This window comes from Macrotis lagotis, chromosome 1, assembly GCF_037893015.1.
Source record: "Macrotis lagotis isolate mMagLag1 chromosome 1, bilby.v1.9.chrom.fasta, whole genome shotgun sequence".
In the NCBI taxonomy this organism is placed as follows: Eukaryota; Metazoa; Chordata; class Mammalia; order Peramelemorphia; family Peramelidae; genus Macrotis; species Macrotis lagotis.
The window spans coordinates 299,544,952-299,569,397 of NC_133658.1; the positions used below are offsets into that span (position 1 = coordinate 299,544,952).

At 40.4% G+C, this 24,446-nt stretch overlaps 1 protein-coding gene across 3 annotated transcripts in view; it reads right to left on the reverse strand.

Moving 5' to 3' along the window:
• GNAO1 (G protein subunit alpha o1) overlaps window positions 1-24,446 on the reverse strand; it is a 261,560-nt gene that overhangs the window by 33,369 nt on the left and 203,745 nt on the right. For all 3 annotated transcript variants that reach the window (XM_074211283.1, XM_074211282.1, XM_074211284.1), the window contains 2 exons: window positions 13,409-13,569; window positions 2,344-2,472 (listed from right to left, as the gene is read on the reverse strand). In XM_074211283.1, the coding sequence (XP_074067384.1) occupies window positions 2,344-2,472; window positions 13,409-13,569 (290 nt within the window). The remainder of the gene's footprint in view (window positions 1-2,343; window positions 2,473-13,408; window positions 13,570-24,446) is intronic.

Below are 24,446 nucleotides of genomic sequence, written 5' to 3' on the forward strand. Positions count from 1 at the left end.
GCAGAGTTGATTCAGGACTTTAGCCTCCTGATTCCTTGGTTCTGTTCCTTTCAGTACTATAGGGGCAGTAGGAGGAGTAGACCTCCATGGACTAGGGTAGGGGGATGAGGGAGGTAGGGAACACATTTTTCTTCCAAAGTGGATTAATCTCATTAACCTCAATCTAAACAACTACAGCCCCAGTGCCTCCCTACTTGACTGCAGCAGAGAGGTTAACCTGGGCTGCTCTGGGAGACAGGATCAGCATCACCCCAACTGAAGAGAAAATCATGCCCTTAGCTCTTGGGATTTGTAATCTAATTAAATTGGAAGTGAACAAATCAATCAGCCTGATGTCAAATCAACTTTCCAGGTTCTCCCAGGCCCCCTAATAATAGCTTTGGGAATGACCCTGGAAGGCAGAAGCTCATAAATCACCTAACCCTAGCCTCATGATGAAGCCAGGAAATATTAGGATTCATCCAGTTCAAAGTCAGGGTTGGCCCAGTCTCTGATGGCAACTAGAAGTTGCCTCCAAGCTTCAGACAAAGCTATGAACTCTTGACCACATTCTCCATAAACATAGCTCAAAGAGTGAGGAGGGCACATTTGGTTAGGAAACAAAGGCCTGTCTTAATAGTAATGGCAGGCCTGGCAGGCTCCTCAGGTGCTCCATTGTGAAGTATGGCTAAGGTCTCCTTGGTTCATGATGACTTTAGGCCTTATGAACGTGAAGCAGATTATTGGACTGTAAGACAAAGTTGTCCATCCCTCAGACCACATATGTCCTCATCAATAGTCCTTGAGCCAATTCCCACAGCTTCTCGTGAATCTTGAAAGGAGCCCTGTTCCTCTCATCAGCAGCTAACCCTGGGATCTCTCCAGAGAAGACACAGTGCTGCATGTGGATTTTCTAACCCCCTGCTTCACCTTCCCAGTCCAATGTCCAGAGATATAGACATCTAAAGTCAGTGAAAGAACAGAACTTGTAGTATCAAAAGAATCCAGACTGGGAGAACAAGGCTATGTGGAAAATGGGGCAGCAACTATCTTGTTTCTTCCTTCAATCATAAGAGAAATCCAATGTGCAACACCCAATATCCTCTGTAAGGACCTTCCAAAGAAATTCCTTCCTCCTTTTAGCCAGCTGGCATCAATGCTCAGGGCACCTGAGAGCCCTGCCTTTTATATCTACCCTTCCCTCGGACTTTATTCTTTTCTTTGGATTCTTCAAGGGGATGCTTTCTAGAATTAGTGGGGCATATATGGCCCTTTCCCCTGACTGCTCCTAACCAGATGTAGTCACATCAGATCTTCTAAGACCCTTTCAAAATATTTGGGCTTGTATACTCATACAGGAGGAGGCATCCTTTCTCAGAGAGTAGACTGTATATTTTCCCTCTATCTCTCTTCTACCTTCATTTTGCTCAATTCATTGAAATGATCACCTCCACTGCTCACAGGGACCTTATCTTCTTCCCTTGGAGATTCGAGTTCCCACAGTAGAATTTGATACCATATCTAGTATGCTACCCACTTTTGCTCCTTCTCTCCACCCATATATATCTTACTCATCCTTCAAGGTCTGGCTCATAGCTCAGTCCAATGTAGCCTCCTATGATCACTTCAGCCCAAACCAATTTCTCTCTTGTCTGAAGATATTTGCTGGGCTCTTGGCTTAATACAGAATCTTAAAGTTGGAAAAGACCACAGTGGCTATCAATCTTGTTGGGACCCAAGCTGCCAGTTTACTTCTGCCTAAGGAAAGCCTATCTCTAATTATCAGGAAGCTTCTACTTACATCAAATCTAAATTTACCTCTCTCCAATGTTACCCATTGCTCTTCTGCCCCAAGCAGAACAAACCTAATCCCTCTTCCATAGGATAGCCTTCCAAATACCTAACCATGGATATCATAATTCTCCTGGATCATCCCTTCTCTTTTTCCTCTCCCCTTCTTCTTTCAATCAATGTTCATTTTATATTAAACTTTGAAGGCCTTATCATCTAAGGCCCTATAGTCTCTGACTGTTCCATGTGTATCATTCCTACCTCTCCAACCTGGCTCCTTCAGGACAGACTCCATGTCTGTTCCTTTTCTACACTCTTTCCTACTTTCCCCCACCCCAAGCACCCTACATACATTTGAGAAAACAACCAGTGCTTGGCAGCCTTGAGCCTGTCCCTTAGGGCAGCAGAGGAGGAGGAAAAGGAGAAGGGTGAATTTGGAGCATTCTAAACACTAGCTTGATTTGTATTGCCTTGATTTGTATGATCTTGAAGTTAGTCCTTGTTTATTTAGATGTCCATCTACTTGCCTTGAGATACTTTCCGAACACCATGGGTATTTTCCATTGATCTCACCTGAAGTGGAGGTTTTTGAATGTGAAGTGGGTTTCTACAATGCCAGTGGTTTTGACCCTGGTTCGGAGGATGTCTTGCTCTGTGGGCTGGTAGTCCCCGGCTCCGATTCGATCTAAGCTGTCTAGATAGCTGGGAAAAGACAAAACAAAAGAAATGTGCTTGCTGATGGATACTGACAAGGACACTTTTAGAAAACTCTTTGAGTTCCTAACTTTACCTCATTGACTTTTCATCGCACAGTCTCCCTTGTGTCTGGGAACTGTCTAGAACCTCTGAGTAGGAGCAGTTCAGCTGAACTGACAGCCCAGGATGTTGGCAGGCTACAGGAATCTTACCAAAGCCTCTTTCCCTAAGAAAATAAGTCTCCCTCCCAACAGTGGGAGGGTCCTTTTTTCCTCTTAATCTGGTTTACACACATACACCCTTGGCTTGACTTTTTCTTCCTTTAACCATTTTTGGTCTTCTCAGCTAGAGCTAATGTCTCCTAGTATCCCATTCAAGTTCAGTAAACCCTCAGCACTTGAATAGAATGGAAGCGACTTGGGGATGGTAATTGTTGAATTTTGACTCCCCAGTGGCTAGCACAGTGGCTAGCATATAGCAGGTACTTAATAAATATGTGTTGACTGATTGATTGACCAATGATCTCATGACCATTTCTGCCAGAGTCCTAAACTCAATCTTCCATGGGACTCTACCATAACATTTGTGGGCTACCTTCTAAGGCACTAAACATGTGATACTGTATATTTCAGTTTTTTATATTTTTAATTAAATTCTTGAGCACAGTTTTATGCTCATAGTAGTTGCTTAGTCTTATTTAACTAGACAAAAGGATCTATACTCAATTTTATGGCCAATGACACTCCATATTCTGTCTTTATTTCTCATTGGTAGAGAATTATATTTTTGTTATTCCATTATAAATGCTTTTACAATCACTGGGGATAAGGTATGTTATTTCAGGACAATTTGGCTGAACTCTTTCAAGATGGTGGGAATCTTTTTTATCTTCTTGAGACTCTTACAGATAGGGAAGAGAGGCAGAGCTTGTTTTGTGTCTTATCAGAAGGAGAACTAAGGACATGATTTCCAGAGTTCTCACAACTTGAGAAGGGCTCAGACTCAAGGCAAATGAAAGAGTTATTAATGGTGGCAGGAAGACATGAACAAAAAAGTCCAAAGTATCCTAGGATTTAGACCTTGAAAGTTACGCAGGTTTTGTCTTCATTTCATACATGAAGTGTAGAGGTAAATTCACTTTTTTGAGGTCACACAGGGAAGTAAATAACTAGTGTAGATATGAATCCTGGTTGTTTGATTCCAAATCCAGTGTCCTTTTCACTGTCATTCTAGGATACAAGCTCTGTAAGGATAAGCTAAACTCCTCAGCCTTAATAGGAGAGAGGTAAAAGGCTCCTTGCTCTATAACCATGTCCAACATGAGTTGCAATACCTCATCAACCTCCGTTCTTAGCTTTCTTTCTTTTTTTTTTTTGCATCAAGTCTCTAAGCTCAGTTATCTCCCTACCTACCTACTCAGGATGTTGCAGGACTCATTGCTTCTCTTTCATTTGCTGGTCCTTTGACTCCATTCACAACTGGTTCCATTGTGCTTCCCCAGGGTAATCTCCTTGATGGTTACAGATGAGCTCATGTAGCAGGGACATGGGATGTTGACCCCTTCCCTACTCTTTCCTGGAAAAGTCTGGTCCTTCAGGGTAGAACTTCCTATTCTAAAGTTATGATACTATGATAAAGGTAAGAACTGGTCCCACCTCCTTCAGGACTACAGGCAAGTATATTAAAGGCAAAGTTGAAGTATAGGTGATCATCCCGCTCCCTCCTACCACCCTACTGCTAAAGCAGGGGATTCTGGCCATCAAAGGACACTACCCTAGGAGGAGAGTGAAGCTGGTTCCAAAAGGTTAGGCAGAGGGGCCTGGGGCTATGCCCAGGGATTGCTGAGTTGCTCTTTCCACTCCTATAACATATCTTCAAGTCTTAGGTTTCTTCTTTGATATTTAGCTTCCCCTCCTGAAGCTGAGGGTAGCCCTCACCCTCCTCCCTTTCCTAAGTAAAATTTTCTCATCTTATTTGTCTAAGTAATCTGATGAACTCATTTAACTAAGATGGTGGGGGTGGGGAGAGAAATATTCCTCTTTCAGGAAATATGCAGTGTATACCTAAGCTCCTAGGGAATCAAAATCTCTAAGAGTAGGGACCTCAGAAGGGCCAGGGGGAGCAAACATTTAAGATCAAGGTGACTTTCTTGGTAATCTGTCAATCATACGAGATGCTTATTAGTATCACCATGATGTGAGTAAATTGGTTCTGTGACTTCTTCTATTTGGGAGAAGGGGAAAGCAACAAGATACTCTGAAATTGTGAAAGAAGTTTGCTAGGAAGGTGGTATGGCACAATGAAAACAGTTGGATTGAGAGTCAGAAGACCTTCCTTCAAATCTTGGCTATATCTCTTAAAACTTCTGTGATCCTGGACAAGTACTTTATCCATAATCGGATTCTATTTCCTCATCTGTAAAGTGAGGGCGTTGGACAAGATGACCCCTAAGATCCTTCTTGTTGTAGAACTATGATACTATAATAATGATAAAAACTGGGTCTTCAGGCAAGTGTATTAAAGGTAAGACTGAATTAAAATTGTTAAGGAAACCAATGACCTTAGAAAATAGTCTTTGGCAAGAACTAGAAACCAGTAATAACATTAATAATAATAATAATAATAATAATAATAATAATAATAATAATATCAGTTTATATTTTGGGAGTGTTTTTTGAATTTAAAAAACTACCCTATGAAATAGGTAGTATTAATATTTTTTAAAGAGTTTTTTTTGCAAGGCAATGGGGTTAAGTGGCTTGCTCAAGGCCACACAGCTAGGTAATTATTAAGTGTCTGAGGTCAGATTTGAACTCAGGTACTCCTGACTCCAGGGCTGATACTCTATCCACTGTACTACCTAACCGCCCCCAAATAGTAGTATTATTAACTATATTAATCACATGAAATGGAATCATCTCAGAGAGGCATCATAGTGCAGAGGATCTGAAGTTGAAAGATTCAGGTTCAAACAGCAGTGCTGCTTCTTACTATCTGTAATCTTGGGAAAGCCAACTGAGCTTTCTGGACCTGTTTCCTTTTTTATACATGAAAGGATGAGATGTCTTTTAAAATTCTCTTTAGTTCAAACTCTGTGACTTTAAGTACAGAATTCTGTTCAGAGCATCATACTATTCATTATTACTTTTTCAGCATCTTGATTCCCTTTTATTACGACTTGCCTAGATTAGCAAAAGGAAAGATATGGGAAATATGGGGGCAACATGGGTTTCAGGAAGGGGAGAAATGATTGATTCAGGAAAAAGCAAGATTTCCTTTCTATAACCAATTCTTAATTGTTCAGGGAGTCCTTTCCTTTGAGGAAGTCATGAATAAGAGTGGTAGGGGCATAGGAGGAAGATAATCCGCCTGGTGGCTTAGTAATAATAATCACTTAAATCATGATTGATTAAATTTATCTGGAGCAACAAAATATCAAGAATATCAAGGAAATTGATGAAAAAAATGCAAAGGAAGGTGGTCTAGCTGTACCAGATCTAAAACTATACTATAAAATGGTAGTCATCAAAACTGCCTGGTACTGGTAAGAAATCGAGTAATAGACCAGTGGTCATGCATTTTTTTCCATCAGTTTCCTTGAAAATAGTGTGGCAAAAACTAGGAAAAGACCCACATCTCACACTCTATATCAAAATAAGGTCAAAATGGGTTCAGGATTAGACATAAAGGGAGATATCATAGATCAATTCAGAGAAGAAGAAATTCTCTATCTGTTGGATCTATGGAAAAGAGAAAAATTTATGATAAAAAATAGAGAACATTATAAATCACAAAATGATTGATTTTTGACTAAATTAAAAAGTGCTTGTACTAATAAAATCAATGTAGTCAAGGAAAGGAAAACAGAAACTTGGGAAACAATTTTCAAAGCTAATGTTACTGATAAAGGTCTCATTTCTAAAATATATAGAGAATTGAATCCAATTTATAAGATTACAAATCATTTCCAAATTGGTAAATGGTCAAAGGATAAGAACGGGCAGCTTTCAGATGAAGTCAATATATAAGTCAAATGAAAAAATGCTACAAATCTTTATTGATTAGAGAAATTCAAATTAAAACAACTCTGAGGTACCACCTCACACCTATCAGATTGGCTAAGATGACAAAAAAAGAAAATGATCAATGTTGGAGAGGATGTGGGGAAAATTGGGACATTAATGAACTATTGGTGGAGTTGTGAACAGATCCAGCCATTCTGGAGAGCAATCTGGAACTATGCCCAAAGAACAATAAAACTGATCATACCCTTTGACCCTGCACTAACACTACCAGGTCTATATACCAAAAAAAATCATAAAAATCAATATTGATTGTTCTCCTGGGGAGAGGGATAGTTTTCAATCTGAGGAGAATCAGGTAAGGATTTGGAGACAGAGGTTCAAATTCTGATTTTGGTACTTTCTTCATCATAGAATCAGTGATTTAGTGCTAAAAGGGACATTAATACTTTTATTTTTATAGATGAAAAAACTAAGCCCCAGAAAGATACTTTTTCCAGGTCACATAGGGAGTAGGTGATGGGACCAAGATTTGAACTGAGGTCCTAAATTCAAATCCAGACCCTTCCCCAAGTTTTTATTTCACCCCTTTGCCCCATTGCCACTTCTTTTTATCATTTGATAATAAGGTTTCACAATCCTGGGCAAGCTATTCCTCCCCTTCTTTGGTCTTTATTTCTTTTCTGTGTTTGGATTAGATGATGTCTAATTCTAAAATCAATAATGTTATGAACCTCAGTGTTCTGTGTGGTTTATTAGAATCATAAACTCAGCAGATATTGGTTTCAAAATGTTCTTTCCTTTCCTTGTGAATGAAAGATTTAGTTCTGAAGACAAACATTAAAGAAACTGCCTGAAAACCCTGGATCCTTCATTTCTATGGCCAGGAGACAAAGGCATTATGATATCATCATCATTTCTTCCATTCAATCCGCATCTGGGTCTTGTTCATTAGCTTCCTAATGTCTCTGGAATACAGGTCTAACTGGATTCTCTCTACTGTGCATAAGGGAGCAACTGAGGCAGAAAGGAGAGTAGCAAATAATTGACTCAAGGTTGAAACTGGTCAGGAGCTCCAGAAGATCAGAATTGTCATTTTAAGTGCAACTTTGAGAGCAGTCACTGGTTCATTTATTTTTTCTGATTCTTAAGGCTTGCCTAGCAATTCAGTAGGTGCTTAATTAATGCTTGTTGATTGACTGATTGATCCTAGGGCAATGGGATGAAAAAGAAGTTGGTGTTCTGTGATAATAGCAGCCTAAGGCTCACTGACTTTACAAATGAAGAGAGGCCGGTTCCCCTTCAGAGTATCCCACACATATCCCAGAAGCTCTATTTTTCCTCCTAGCTCTAAGTCCTAAGAGCCTGATTGTTTCAATCCAGTCATTCTTTTTTTTTTAGTTTTTTTGCAAGGCAAATGGCGTTAAGTGGCTTGCCCAAGGCCACACAACTAGGTAATTACTAAGTGTCTGAGACCGGATTTGAACCCAGGTACTCCTGACTCCAAGGCCGGTGCTTTATCCACTACACCACCTAGCCGCCCAATCCAGTCATTCTAAAATACCTGGCTCCTTAGGATAAATGTGAACCTCACTGAATATAACAGATATGTTCTTGAAACGCCATATATAAAGTGAATCCTTAAAAAAATGGAGTTGTATTTTGAATGAATGCCCTAGAAGGACTGGCTATAGAAAGGGAATTTGTATTTAAAAAAATAACTTTTTAGCAAAAACACCACATCCTCTTCTCTCCTGTTGAGCAGTATGTAGTCTGGCAGCCCTGAAGAGATACAGTTTTTATTCCCCTCTTATGAAATCTGGCCTTTGGAATCTCAGGCTGGGAGGGCTCTTGGAGCCTATCTAAGTCTAAATGCCTCTTTTTACAGATGGGAAAACTGGGGCCTTCTGTGAAGGGACCAGCCCACCCACACTCACAATATCAGCAAATGGGAGCTTAGCCACTTCTTTTTTTTTAAGTTTGCAGAAAATCCTCTCCCATGCACCACCTGGTGGTTGGATTCAGAATTTATGCTATCACAGGCCTCCCCAACAGAGGGAACCCCCCTTCTGCTCTTGGGGGTGACTGCCTCTCTATCTGGCAGGCAACACCCTGAACATTGCATTTGTTGGGGGGGGGCAGTTTGTTTGTGGAATGTCTTGGTTGCCCCTTTTTCTCTCTTGACTCCTTTATGTCTGACCTTTTCCCTGAAATCACTCTAAAATAGATGCCAGACTGGAGTTCCCAACTCAATCTAAGAATGAATGAATGAATCAGTGAAATATTTGGGTTTGGAGTGAGGGCCCTTGAAAGCAATTGGAGCTTCTTGGGTACTCAGCCTCTCAGCCATTTAGCCTTTTCCCAGTTTTGAGGAATACTTCAAATATTTTTATTTTAGAAATACTTATAAAATTATAAATTTTATAAATACATATATACATAAATTATGTGTGTATGTATGCATATGTATACATACATACATACATAAATATATATATATAATATATAATATATAGAGAGAGAGAGAGAGAGAGAGCGAGAGCAGTTAAGGGCTCCAAACAAAATCATAGCACACTAAAGCATATGTAAATTTAAAATGCTATGTAAGTATGAGCTTTTAAATAATAAAGAATAAGGAATCATTCTATATAGCAGAAAGAACACTGAACTTGACGTCAGCATATCTAGAGCTGAATATAAGCTAAGAGATATCTCTCTTGTTTAACTGTGATAATTTACATCATCTTTGTGAGAATCAGTTTCTTCATAAAAAGGGTATGTGATAATACTCATACTACCCTCCATACAAGGCTGTTGTGAAGAAAATAACTTTAATAAAAACTTGGATTCGAGGAGTTAAAAGGAACCTCAGAGGAAATGGAGTTCAATCCTTATGGGACAAGTAGTCATCCACTTGTCCTAAAGACATCCAGTGAGAAAAAAATCATTTCACAAGGCAATTTGTGAAAGGCAAAAAAGTCTTTGGAAATTAGAGCTTAAAGCACTCCAGAATGGAAGGCATTATAATTGTTATTTTTATAATACCATCATATAGAGCTTTATACCTTTTGAAGCCCTTCCTCATCATCTTAACACCACCCACAGCACCCTTTTGGACTTGAGCAGTCAGGGATTATTTCTATTTGATATTTGAGGAAATTAAAGCCCAGGAAGGTTGACTTGCCCAGGGTCACACAGAAAGCCAATGACAAAGCCAGAATTAAATCCAGGTCTCCTGTCATAAAAATTCATTAGTTTATGAGCTCCTTGAGAGCAGGGATTCATTTTTTCTCTATTTGTATTCTTAGCTCTTAGTACTGTACTTTGCACAGAGTAAGTAAATACTTAATAAATGATTTAGTCATTGACTCCCATAAACATCTATTTTTTGATACAATGGGATTAAATGACTTGCCCAGTCACACAGCTAAGTGTCTGAGGCAGGATTTGAACTCAAGTCCTCTAGACTTGAGGGGTGATATTCTATCTACTATACCAACAAACATCTATTAAGATCCTATTAATAATCAAGGCATTGAGCTAGGTACAACAGGAGTCTCGAACCTTGGCCTAATGCTTTTTCCATCTTTAGTTTATAACAATGGTCATGCTGACTCTATTTGGGCATGGTCCTAGTGCTCTGTATTGGAGAAAGTTAAATCTAATTTGCTGATGGAGCACAGTTATTCTGCAATTGCTAACCCAACATACATATGGACCTATTCTGAGCAGAGAATGGGTCTTTTACCACCAAGCAACAGCTAAGGATAGATTCTAGACTGAGGGGAGGTCTCATTTCTTTGACCCCTATAACTACGACATATCAAATGTTATACATCAATTCGGAGAATAAGCTGACTTGATTTTTTTTTTTTTTTTTGCTAGGCAATGGGGTTAAGTGGCTTGCCCAAGGCCACACAGCTAGGTAATTATTAAGTGTCTGAGGTTGGATTTGAACTCAGGTATTCTTGACTCCAGGGATGGTGCTCTATCCACTGTGCAACCCAGCCACCCCTGATTTTTTTTTAATGTATTGGTACAATTTTGTCTCCCAGCTCTGAGAGCTGTAGCTGAGAGGTCTATGAGCATCTCCCCTAGCTATAAATTCTGGGAAACTGAAGCTGATGTAAGATAGAATAGAAAAATAGAAAGCTAGCAGACTAGCATGTAAGTCACCTCTAATTTGGGGGAAGATTTTTTTTTTAACCTTCAATAGTTGATTTATAATTTACACTCTCCAGGAGCTGCCAGTTCTAGGACTGTGTTTCTCTTCTCCTTCCCCCAGGGTATCTTAGGATTGAGGAATGTGGTATGGATTCCTGGCTCACAGGCAGAACCTGCTCATCCTTGGTGTTACAGTATCACACACCATGGGTACTGCATATGGTTGGGGGCTCAGGAAGAGCTCCAGAGGAATGAGACATAGCCTAGAGCAAATTCCTCTTGCAAAAAGAGGGGAAGGAGAAAACACCCAAGAGAGAAGGAGGGTCTTGTGTCTATTAGCTTGGAAGAATGAAGTCGCAGGAGGCAGGAAGATCTGATGGGAGGGAAGACCAGGTATCATTGCAGATTGTTATCAAGGACTCTGAGAACTGGTCCTCATCTTTAGCTGACCAGATGGTTTCTGACATGATGTTTCCAGAAAGGCACCCAGGGGTCCCTTCTGGACTCTAGAAGCAAGGGGCTTTCTCCAGGAGCATGTCTGGCCACCTCTTATGTATGCTACTTCTTGCTGGGATGGGACTGGGGTCCAAAACATGAACTTGAAGGTCTTGGAGGAGAGCACCTTGCTTGGATTAGAAGGCTTGGGCCCATCTCCTGGTTCTCTCACTGTAACTTCAGATAAGTCATTTTCCTCTCCTGATCTCAAGTAAGAAAGGTGGACCAGAGAGACTCCTGAGTCTCTTCTAGAAGACATTTTATGGGGGCTGCTAGATGGTGCAGTGGATAGAGCACTGGTCCTGGAATCAGGAGTACCTGAGTTCAAATCCAGCCTCAGACACTTAGTGATTACCTAGCTGTGTGGCCTTGGGCAAGCCACTTAACCCCATTGCCTTGCAAAAACCTTAAAGAAAAAAGAAGATATTTTATGTTCTAAGGTCACTTCCATGCTCTAAAATTTTGTGTTCTAGGGATCCTCCCAGCTCTTTCTAGGAGTCTGTGATTTGAATCTCCTCCATATGTTTCCAAATCAACCCACAGGATATTGGATTTGGTGGAGGGCAAGGGGTTTGAAATCTTCTAAACACAATTCTTTAACTAACATAAACCCAAATTAAAAGCTTTCCTCGGGTGAAATAAATTTCAGGGAATCAGATGTTTTGTTTAGAGCAGATGCTGTGCAAAAGACCTTTAGGGTGGGAGTGTGTTACAACACTGAAACCATGAATTCTCTTCTGACATGTAGCAAATCAAGATGTGTAGAAGTAGGAGGTTGTATATTAAAAGAAACACCATCTAGTGGCTCCAGGCCAATTCACTCACCACATCTAGGACATACCAGAGCTCTCCAGAAGGGGTTATTGAATCTGTTTGGCATAATATTGTTATTAATAGAAGTGCCATTAAAGAGGGGCAATCTCTATAAATCTCTCTTTTCTATGAAAATATTGTCTGCACATCATAGACCCCAAGTTCAAGAGAAGGACTGGGATCTGGTATTCTGGTGTCGGCAATGGGCTCTGAGTGAGGAGTATCTGGATATAGATATCCTCAGGCTCCTCCACGGGCCCATTGGGCAGTGACTTGAAGAGCCCATCTTGTAGGAGTCACAAGTTTTGAGCTCATTCTCTGTTAACAATCTGGGTCTATAGATTTGGTATGTAGGCATTCTTGGTCTCATTGAAGTCTTTATTTAACTACTTGTCACAATGAAGTACCACCAAGTTACACTTTATACTTGGACAATGATGAGTGGGTATAGTTGGGAAGAAGACAAATCAAAAAGCAAGGACTGGGTCCAGGCTAACCTACTTCCAAGTGATTCAGATTAGTGTTGGTGGTATATGCCTGGCTTCTAGGGTTTCAGTTTGAATTCATTTATATTGCTTAAGCAAATTACCAGACCCAAAAGCTCCTGTGATAAATTATTGAACTTTTTGGGCACTCAGATAACAGAAGTTTATCTTATGGTCATTAGCTATGATGAAAGCTCCATCTCAAGGGAGCTTAATTTTATCCAACCTGTGAAATATTAAACGGAGGTATCCATTTATGTACAACATTGCAAAACTGTAATACAACCTACAAAATAAAATAGTTGAATTAGATAATCTCTGGTCCCTTCTAGTTCTAAATTTAAATCTTAAGGATTATGTGATTTAAAAAAAATTTTTAAGTCTTTAGTATTGATATCTTAAGTATCTCAGATAAGTGTGTATGTCTCTTTGTATCTGCTGCTCCTCTCTCTCTCTGCCTACCTCTATTCTTTTTCTTTTCCCCTTCATCTTGATGAACATAATGTAGAAATGAAGTATGTATTTAATTTCTTACCAAATTTATTGATGAGAATTTCAAGGTCCATATTATTGGGTTTAAAAGTAGGTGAATATAGAAAGTGTCACATGTTCTTGAAAATAAATAGAATACCTTAAAATTTTTTTTATTCCTTACCTAATTCCTACTTCCTAGGAATCCTCAATAGAAATAGGATTGCTGAGCTAGATGGTATGTTTGGATTATGATGTACTTTGCACTATGTAGTGTTAATATGTGACATGACCTTTTGAGAAATTCCATTTTACAGTTCCTTTCTTATTATTTCCGCAGTCTCTCTTCTGTCTATTATCTTTTCCCCCTTTAAAACCTGAGACCTTCTCCATTCCCATTTGGTTTTTCCAACATCTTATAACCAATAAGACACTACCTTGAGAATTCCCACCCAAAAGATCGAACTGTCTCCAATGGCCTGGAATACTCACTATTTGGCAGAGTCGTTAAGCTGATATTCTCGGGAACGATTGAAACATTCCTGTATTCCAGAGTCTGCCCAGAGTCTCATCATGGCAGAGAGCAGCTCCGGAGAGAAGGGCTCCGTGTCTTCCATTCGACTTACCACATCGCATACCATCTTAGCATCAGCCTGTGAAGAGAGGAAACAAAGCCAGGGTGTGAGGCCAGAGTAAGGAAACACTAAAGTAACCAAAAACCACTGCCCCCTGCCCCTACTGGCCTCCCTTCCTTCACAGTTCCCAAGACAGTGCTGGGGCTTCAGATGGGGCATACCATAAGAGGACCATGCCAAAGTCTATACTTATTTCACTGTTGATTTGTTATTTTCTATTATTTTCTATATTTCTATATTTTTATTGAAGTCATTTGTTATTTTCTATATTTTTCTATAATTTTATTGAAGTCTTTTATTTTTATATCTCATTCATTTCTGAATAGAGGCAGTCATGCATTATTACAAAGAATTAAAAACAGAGGAAAAGAAACAGCTCAGCTGGGGTGGCTAGGTGGTGTAGTGGATAGAGCACCGGCCCTGGATTCAGGAGTACCTGAGTTCAAATCCAGCTTCATAACTTAATAATTACCTAGCTGTGTGACCTTGGGCAAGTTACTTAACCCCATTTGCCTTGCAAAAAACCAAAACAACAAAAAAAAAAGCAAAAAAAGAAACAGCTCAGCAAAACTGACTAGCAAGTTTCTGGTGTTTGATTGGGTGAGGGATGTTCCATAGCCATAGCCTCTTACATTGAAAAGAAGGGAGGCCCATTTTCTCACCTTTTCTTAGTAGTCTGATTTGGTCATTATAATCACATTAATGTTCTGGTTTTTGTTGTTTTGTTCTTTCTATTAACATTTTTGTAGCCATTATATATATATATGTATATATACATATATATATATGTATATATACATATATATATATTGTTTAGTTAGTTCTGCCTATACTTTGTATCAGTTCACAAAAATCTTTCAATTAAAAGGATTGTTTCATAAAGATTTCTGATGAATGTAATGCAAGAGAAACAAGCTAAGGCTATCCAACTGGGATAGTGAAGGCAGTGTTGGTGTCAAGGGAGTAAAGGATTAGGAATCAGAAGACCTGATTCAAATCCTGGATTCACAACTGATCAGCTATTTGATCTTGAGTAAGCCCTAGACAAATAATGGTTTGTCTTGATTGACCTTCCTCTCCGTGGCCACACTCATAATCTCCCTTCTTACCCTACTCTAACTTTTCTTGTCTGAATATCCATCTTTTAATTTCCTTATTCTTTGGGTAAGGAAGAGGCAACTTGGAGCCATAGAAACAATATGGCACAGTGGGGAAAAAAACAACCCACTTAATATCAGAAGAGCTGTATTAAAAAGTTTGCCTCTGCCATTTAAAAGTTGTGTCATTTTGGGCAAATCATTTCCCTTTTTTGTCTCAGATTTCTCATCTGTAAAATTGAAAGGGTTGGACAGAGTAAGGATTTGAAATCATATCCTCTGTTTCTAAATTCAAAGTTCCTTTCACCCCAGCTTGATTTTTTTTTTTTGCAATGCGATGGGGTTAAGTGACTTGTGCAAGACCACACAACCAGGTAATTATTAAGTGTCTTAGGTCGGATTTGAACTCAGGTACTCCTGACTGCAGAGCAGGTACTCTATCCACTGTGCTACCTAGCTATCCCACAACTTGATTATCACACTAGGGTTTCACCTTTTTCCAAAGTGTTTTGAAATGAGATGAATAAAATATAGGCTAGTCAAACACTTGTTGAAACTCAGGGACCAGGTGGGACACCCATGTTCTATGGCAGGGGTTAGGGAACTGTTTACCTGTCAAGGGCCATTTGTATGTTTATAATACTATTTGTGGACCAGATAAAATTATCGACTTAAAAAGTAGCCTGTTGTCTTTGGTTAAACATTTAATTAATTCATCCCTAAAAAGCTCCTAGATTTATTGAATTTAGAGGCCTGCTTGCGATTGCCATGGCAGGCCAGACCAAATAAGCTCAGGAGCCTTAGGCCAGCAGGCCAGACAGTCACAACCCCTACACTAAGAGACCTGGACTGAAGGCAGTCACTGGGGAATGGAGTGTAGTTAGAGCAGGACCAGGAACAAGTATTGGCAGGCAGCAAACATTTATTAAGTATTTACCATGTACCACATTTTATACTATTACAAAAATATTTTATTTGTTTTCCAATTATATACAATAGTAGTTTCTACCTATCTTTTTTTGATAAAGTTTTTAATTTTACAATTTTCCCCTACCCTCTTTTCCCTCCTCCCATCCCATTTCCATTGTTTCCATGCTATACATTGATCAAAATTGAATGTATTGAGAGAGAAATCATATCCTAAATTCAAAGTTCCTTTTGTTTTTTGCAAGGCAATGGGGTTAAGTGACTTGTCCAAGGTCACACAGGGTATAGACCCAGTAGTGGTATTGCTGGATCAAAGGGTATGCACATTTTTTTTGCCCTTTGGGCATAATTCCAAATTGCACTCTAGATAGATTGTATGAGTTCACAGCTCCACCAACAATGCAGTACATTTTATACTAAGCATTGAGCATACAGCATACAAAGCAAAACATAATAACATAACCCCAGCTCCCTCCCTGCTTCCAAGGAGTCTACATTATGGGGAGGAAGGGAGGAGCAGAGGCAACATGTAATGACCAGGGACATCCAGGGTAGACACAGAAAAGATCAAATGAAGGAAATCTAAAAGGGGCTAAGCCCCTGGGGAGGACCAGGAAAGGAGGCCAGCCATGAAGGAGGCCCAGGGAGGAGCAGAGAATTTCAGGTAGTCACAGTGCAACTGCCAGCATCAGGAAATAGGTGGGTCTTTGAGTGTGAATGTGAGTGTGTATGTGTGAATGTGTGTGTGTGTGTGTTTGTGTGAATACATGTGTGAGTGTATGTGTGTGTGTGAGTGTGTGGGTATGTATGTGTGAATATGTGAGTGAGTGTGATTGTGTGGGAATATGTGTGTTTATGTGAGTGTGTGTGTGTGTGTGTGAGTGTATGTGTGAGTGAGAGTATTTGTATATGTGTATATATGTATGTATGTGTCTGTGACATGTCAAACAGAGGACTTTATATTTGATTCTGGAGGTCACTGGATGCTACCGGAGCTCCTTGAATAGGCTTAGATTTATCCTCTCTGAAAATCATTTTGGCAAGTGACTAGAGAATCTATTGGACCTATTGGACTAGGGAAAAGACTGAAGGCAGGGAGACCAATTAGAAATAATTCAGATAAGAAGTAATGAGGGTGTGAGTGGAGAGAAGGAAATGGACATGAGAGATGTTGTAAAGGTAGAAACAGGAGGATTAGGCAGTGGATTGAATATGTTGGGTGAGTCAAGGATGGCTGAGAGGATGATGATATTTTCAACAGTGATGGGGAAGTTCAGAAATGGGGAGGTTTAGGGGAAAGGACAATGAAGTCTGCTTTAGACTTGTCAAGTTTGAGAAGTTTAACATTAATCTAGTTTGAGATGACAAAAAGACAATTGGAGATGTGTGACTAGCTCAAGAAAGACTATGCTTGGATATATTGATCTAGAAATCAACTGTCTAGAGATGAATATTGAACCCCTGGGAGCTGATGAGATCACCAAACAAGAAGTTAGAGAAAAAAAATAGAAGTAGGCCCAGGACAGAACTTCAGGGGTTAATCATAACCAGAGTTTCCTATGGATGAGGAACCAAGGAAAGAAGACTGAGAGTGCTTAGACAGATGGGAGGAGAACCAGGACAGATTGGTGTCATGAAAAACTAGAGAGGAGCAAGGATTCGGGAGAAGGTGACTGTATGAAATGCTTAAAAGAGTTCAAGAAGGTTAAGGATTGAAGATCTTTCATTGGTAACTTTGGAAAGAGCAGTGTCAGGTGAATGATGTGGTGTAAAGTCAGATAGCAATGGTTTAAAGGAAAGTGGGAAAAGAGGGGCAGCTAGGTGATGCAGTGGATAGAGCACTGGCCCTGGAGTCAGGAGGAACTGAGTTCAAATCTGACAATGCTTACTTAGCTGTGTGACCTTGGCCAAGTCAATAACTTTGCTTTGTAAAAAAGAACAATAAACAAAACAGAAAGTGGGAAAAGAGGTAGTAGAGGCACTTAAATGAAGATGTTTCTCAAGGAGTTTAGCATTGAAGGGGAAGAGAAAAAAGATTAGGTGAGGTTTTTTTGAGGGAAATATAAGCATGTTTGTGAGAAGCAAGGAAGAAGGCAGTTGATAGGGAGATATTACAGATAAGAAAGAGTATGGATAATAAGAACAATCTGTTGGAGAAGTGCTAAGGATAAAGAGTTTGTGCAGAAGGGTTGGCCTTGACAAGGAGAAGGACTATCTCTTCATCTGAGATCTGGGTAAAAGGAGAGAATGAAAATATTTTCTTTCATTTTCCTCCAAGTGATGTGAGATAAAGAGGAGGGAAGAAGAGAGAGCTCTTACAGATGAAGATTGTGAGGACAGAGTGTGTGGGAGACTTGAGGAGAGGTTAAAAGGTCTGGGAATATTGTAAAAGAGTGAATCATTAGGGAGGCATAGAATATTTGCCTTGCTGCAGTGAAAGCCTAATTAAGATTAGATAATATACATTTGTAGTGTAGCCACTTTGTTGGCTAAACTTGGACAATTACCACAGGTCAGTTTGATTTTCTTCCTTTTTATTCCTCTTGCCAAGGACTAGGACTGATTGGTCAGAACTTCTAGGGCAGGTGTGTCTAACCCATAGCCCAAAGGCCATATGTGGCCTTCAAAGCCATACTTTATTACATCTTATTATTATAATACTCATTGGTAACATGGGTTATGTGGTAGTCATAAATAAATATTAAATTCTAAATGTAGCCCTTAACAAGTTTCTGTTGACTAATACAGCCCAGAAGAGTTTAAAAGTTTGATACCCATATTCTAGGGCAGGGGTGAGGCACCTTTTTTTCTGCTAAGGTCCATTTGGATATTTATAACATCATTTGTAGGTCATACAAAATTATCAATTTTAAAATAAGCATATTTGGTCAAACATTTAATTAATCCACCACCCAAAAACTCCTAGATTTTATTGAATTTCAAGTTCTGTTTGCCACAGTAGCACCAGAATAAATGATTTCATAGACCTTATTCACTCCCGCCCCCCCGCCCCAGGGCAAGGATTAGTTTTCAAGGGAGAGTTGAGGTGTCTGAGCCATGAAATTTAGAAGGATGAGAGGATAGGGAGTTGGACAGACCAGAATTTTGACTTTATAATATGAATATCTTTTCCTTGAAAGTCAGGCTTAGATTGTAAAATTCAAAATAAAGAAATAAATAACTTTAAAAAAAAGTCAGGCTTAGGTGCTACCTCCTCCATGAAGCCTTCACTAACTCCTACCCTGTTCTTCCCAGCTCCTTATCCTTGTATCCCCTGCTGAAATGTTCTTCCAGAATTTTTGTCTAGATGTTCTCCTTTTATCTTCTCCCATTTTGCTCTGTTCATGAAGGAATTTAAATAGCAATTGTAATGGGAACTGGGTGAACTAAATGGAACTAAATCAAATGGTTTATTACAGATCCTTCCATTAGACAGCGAAAGTCCTGAGGGAAGGGATCACCTCTTATTCATCTTTGTATCTGCCTTCTGCACCTTGCACAGTCCCTGGGGAGAAGAAAACTTTCTAGGACCTGAGTACAAACCCTTCAGAAGAGAGGGAATCATTCAACTCACCAATTAATTTCTCAATGACAAAACAACATAGTCCCCAACTAATCCTCCCATTAATTAGACACCATGTCCAGAGTGAAGCAGGTGGAAGGAAGCCAAAGACTAAGTATGGGTTCTTTAAGGCTTCTTCCTTTCAGAACAAAAGGTGAATGATGAGGTCCACACCTGGGAGGTTTACTGATCAGAAAGAATTCTGCATAAATGGTTAATTGGGATGTGAAGTTCCAAGAAACACACTGTCTGCCAGGTAGTGATTTGACCTTCAATCTTTGTCCTGAAACATGAAGGCTACTATGGGAAATAGCGCCTGTACAACTCTCCATAGCCAATTCTGTTCTTCTCCTCTTATCCTTCCTGCTATATTCATGGAGTCTGGGGATGTCAGCTTGGGAAAAAGGACTTTGGAGTTCACCAAGACCCATATGCTCAGTAAAACCCAGAGACTCTGAAGAGGCACAGGTATCCAGGTACTGGGCTAGGTTTTGAGAGACTGTAGTGTGGATCTGTTGTTCCCCCCTTCCATGAACACCTTCAGGCCCTCTAGCTGCCCCTAGCTGTCAAAGGACCCCTGCTTTTTGCCATGATGGTCTATCACCTGATAGGAAATCTAAGGAATGAGACTGGCTTCTTTGCTGCTTCTGGAAGGCTTGTGATGCCTTCACTTGCCTAACAAAGGAGGCTCTATTGTATCTAGTTAGAACTGTAGGGAGGGCATCGGGAACTGGGACAATTTTTAGCTCTGCCCTTTCTTTTCACAACTGAAGAGGGCTGGGGGGAGCCATTGACTGATTGGCAGAGCTTTGCTCTCCCTCTGGAATGTCTGAGGAGCTGGGAAACTCTACTTGAAAACCTAAATCTGCACTCAACTTGGGCACAGATGCCCACTGTTCCTCCTTTATAGCTGCTTCAGGAACGTCACTGAGTTCTGCACCCAGGCCTGTAATCAATAGACTCCAGTTCAGTTGGAAGACAGTTACTGCAGTTATTCATTAACGCAGTTTCTTTCCTTCCACTTGCTCAGGTTTATCTGTCTCGGCTCAGATGTCCGGGAGGAGCTCCTTGCCAACAGCTTGGCTCTGGAGGCTGCTGAGTCAATGTTCTCGGCCCCAGGGGAGCTGGAGCTGCCTGTGGCTGCTCAGTCACACTTGGTGATGCAGAAGCAATTCACGGCTGGTTCTGAGTGTGTCCTGGGAGCCCTCCTAGATTCAGGAAGTGATGAACTGAAAGGTAGATTTCTCCACCAAAAAAATCCCGAAACCAGAAACAAATCTTTAGCTCTCCTTGGTTCTGAGAAGCATCTGAGAAGCATTTGAATGAACACCTTTCTGAGGGAGGTGTACTTGTCAGGGCGGGCAACCCAAAGAAGTGGAAGAACTGAGGATTCTGGAGAGATTGCTCAGCCTTCCAAATAGGGCAGCGATATCTAGTATCCTGAATCCCCATAGAGGTAGAGGGAGATTCTGCTGAGTCCCCGAAATTTGGAGGTGACACCCTTACTTTCTTGTAACCTCTCCTTCATGAAAGTCAGAATTCCAAGAGTTCTCTATGGTTCTCCTCAAGACCCTTCAGAGACCGTCATCCTATCAAGTTCAAGATCCTCATTTACAGATGGGGAAACAAAGGCCAAGAGAACGGGGAACAATTTGTCTAAAGTTATATAGTAAATTACAGGTGGGGAGGGGAGAGGGCCTTAAAACTCATTTCTCCTGACCACTAGCTCAATCTTTTTAATGCTTGCTGAATTTCTGATATTCAGATTCTTAATGCTAAGCCCATATTCAAAAGACTTATGAGTCCTTATACAATGAGGTGCCTATGAGTAAAATAAGTGATCTAGGGTATATGAAGCACAAGGTCCTGAGCTAGGACAGTTTGTGTGTGTGTGTGTGTGTGTGTGTGTGTGTGTGTGTGTGTGTGTGTATGTATGTGTAAGGAGTCATTCCAGGGGACAAGAATGCCCCTTGGGCAGACTCAAAACAGGAAGGAGCAAGTTGCTTGTAGAGGACTGGGTATTACTACAGTGACCCCCCTCTTCCCCCCAGAAGCCATTCTCCTTGCAGAGAATGCCAGGTTGGGCCTGTCCATGTGTGCACACTAAGCTGAAACAATTATTAAATGGAGAGGAATCTAACTGCCCAGATCGTTCAGTTCCTGAGCTGGGATGCTGCCTCATCCTGAGACTAACCTTACAGTTCTAGCTGCCTCTCACTAGCAGGAGAGTTTCGAAATCTTGGCTGTGCCAACTTTCCCTTCCCTTCAAAGCTCTGATGCTCTTAATGGAGGCAGCACAGTTTGTGACTTCTGCTGTCTCCTGCCATCTGGGCTTCATTAAATAAGAAAAAAGTATACAAACATACACAGAGGCACAGATAGACCTGATCAGACCTGGCCCTCTGGGTTTCTAACTTAATGAACACCATTTTATTTTGGATGGACTAGAATTTCTCTACTAAAATTATACTCTGTGGCCCTCATGACATTGTGGGAGAATATTCATAACAATAACTTGGTGAATTTTTTGTTTCGTCCTTAACATGGCAAAGGACATTCCTCCATTCCATTTATTCAAAGCATATCCAGTCTTCAAGGCCTATCTCAAGTCAAAAACCTTCAACTTGATTCCTCCAGATCATCATATTGGCCTTCCCTCTCCTGTCAATATCTAGAATACTTAGTCTGAACCTTTCCCTACCCAAACCCCAACACATTTGAGATTTGTAAGATGACTTAGATGTTTTATTTAGAATCAAAAAATTTAAAATAAGGGCCCGCTAGCTGGCACAGTGGATACAGCACTGGTCCTGGATCAGGAGTACCTGAGTTCAAATGTGGCCTCAGACACTTAATAATTACCTAACTGTGTGGCTTTGGGCAAGCCACTTAACCCCATTGTCTTTCAAAAACCTAAAAAAAAAATTTAAATTAGAAGGGACCTTATATACCATCTGGCCCAATCCCTTGTGTTTACAGAGAAAGAAACTGAGGCCCAGAGAAGTTATGTTTTAACCAGGGTCCTACGAGTATTAAGGGGGCTGAGCCCTGGAATTTAAACCCAGGCGCTTTGACACCAAATTCAATGAATTTCTGACTTTATCACAATACTCTTGATTTGGGTCCTATATTAGTTACTATCTAAATACTGGTTGAATGAAGTGAACTGAATTTAATCCAGGTTTGTAAAAATTTTATAATTTCTTTTTCAGGGAGACAAGTCAGGAATTCTGAAGCTCTACCCCTGTCTCTGAGATTTCACAAAATCACAGAATCTTAAGGACCTCAGTGGTAAATTAATCTAATTTATCCCTAGACAAGTATCCCCTCTACCCCAAGTCTGAGGAGAGTTCAGTCATTGCTTGAAGTTCTCCAGTTAAGGAGAATTCCTTACTGCTGAGACAGCCCTTTGAAATTTTGGGTACCTCTGATCGTTAGAAAGTCTTCCTAACATCAAGATAAAATTTACCATTGTAAAAAGTTTAGCTTATTACTCTTCTCTTTTCCAATCTGAGGCCAAGTAGAAAAAGACTAATCCCTTTGCCACATAATAGGCCTCTATAGACTTGAAGACAGGTGTTATGCCCCTTCTGAATCTTCTTTTCCTTAGGTTTAAACATCCCTGATTCTTTCAACCTCTCCCAACTTGGCATGGTCTCCAGTTCTTACAGTCCTGGTCACTTTTCTTTGTCTCCTTTCCAGATCTCCTCCCAGACATCCAGTCTTAGATACAATACTTCATGTGTGCATTTACCAGGTTAAGACTATGTGCATTTTTTTGGCTCCCATAACATGCTATTCATTCTCAATAAATGATGGGTAGCACACTAAGATCCCCAGATTAGTTTCAGGCAAATAGCTATCTAACCTCAACTTGTGCTATATAAAATAACTGATTCCTCAAATCCAGTGTAAGACTTTATATTTATCCTGGTTTGATTTCATTATTATAATATTCTAGTCTGTTGAGATCCATTTGGATCTTGCCCACTTTGATCTAATGCGTTAGTTATCCATCTTCCTAGCTGTAAGACATCCACAAATTTGATAAACATGACCATTTATGCCTTCATGTTAGTCATCAATAAAAATGTTATAGAATGAGACCAGGCACAGATTCCTTAGGACATTCTTTTGTAGACCTTATACCTTTTGACATCACTTATTCAGATCAACTACAAATAATCTTGGGGACTACATTTGGTTTGGAGATATGGGTAAACAGCTAAAGGCTAAAAGCAAGTTCTACTCTGAGAGCAATTTGACCCCAGAGCAGATATCCTTTATGAGAGATATTCTCTTATGACCAGACTGGACAATATAAATCACAGGGCTGAAGGGACCCCAGAGGAATCTAATCCAACACTCATTTTACAAGTTAAGAAACTGAGGTCCAGGGAAGTTAAGTGACATGTCCAAAGTCACCTAGTGTCAGAGTGGGGTTGAAATCTATGCCCTTTGACTCTAGGGCCTCTATACTACCTGGGATAAGCTTAAAGACACCTTGAGGGTCAAAAAGTCAGAAGGGAATCTATTTGAGGTCCTTCATCTCTGGAAAAAGTGGAACTGCTTAGGAGTAGGTGGGGATGGACCATGAGGGCATGCATTGACAGCAGGAGCCTGGCATCACTGGTTGGTCTTAGCTAACTGCTGCTCATGTATGATGATTTATAGGGCAAATGGCCTCATGCTGAGAAGACATGTGGTGCTGGAACCTAGTAATTAGTTTAGTGTGCAGAGCCCTCTGCTGAGAGGTGGCTACTGAAACCCACTCCATAATTAGTGTAACAGGCTTGTCAGTGCACAGCAGGATGCTGAGCCGTGTCTGGGGGCTGGAGTGGGCTGCCTCTGAGAAGTCTTCATTATCTCTGCCCAGTCTGTCCCCAGCTCAAGGGCTGGGGCCTGTTTTGCCAGGTGCTTCTGCATGATAATGAAGGAGACTATCCTTCTGATCCCCGCCCTCCATGGCCCTCCTTGACTTTACCCAGATCTCTTTTTTTTGAGAACCTGGTATTTCAGTGACAAGATAGCCCCATGCCCAGGATTCCTTTTGTAGCCAAGTGGGGGGATGTCAGTTTGAGCAAAGCTTCCTGTTAGGAATGTCACTGCTTCCTGAGAGTGCCTGGCAGTCAAGGGAGCCACCAGATTGATCAATGGTTCCACTAGTCAAATATGGTGGAATGAGCAAGAACCAATGTTATAGAACACTAAATTGTATGTTGTTGGGGAGAGACAAAGGATGTAAGAGATCTTAGGCTAACTTGTCCAACAGTACAATTTTACATAGGAGGAAACTGAGGCCCAAAGAG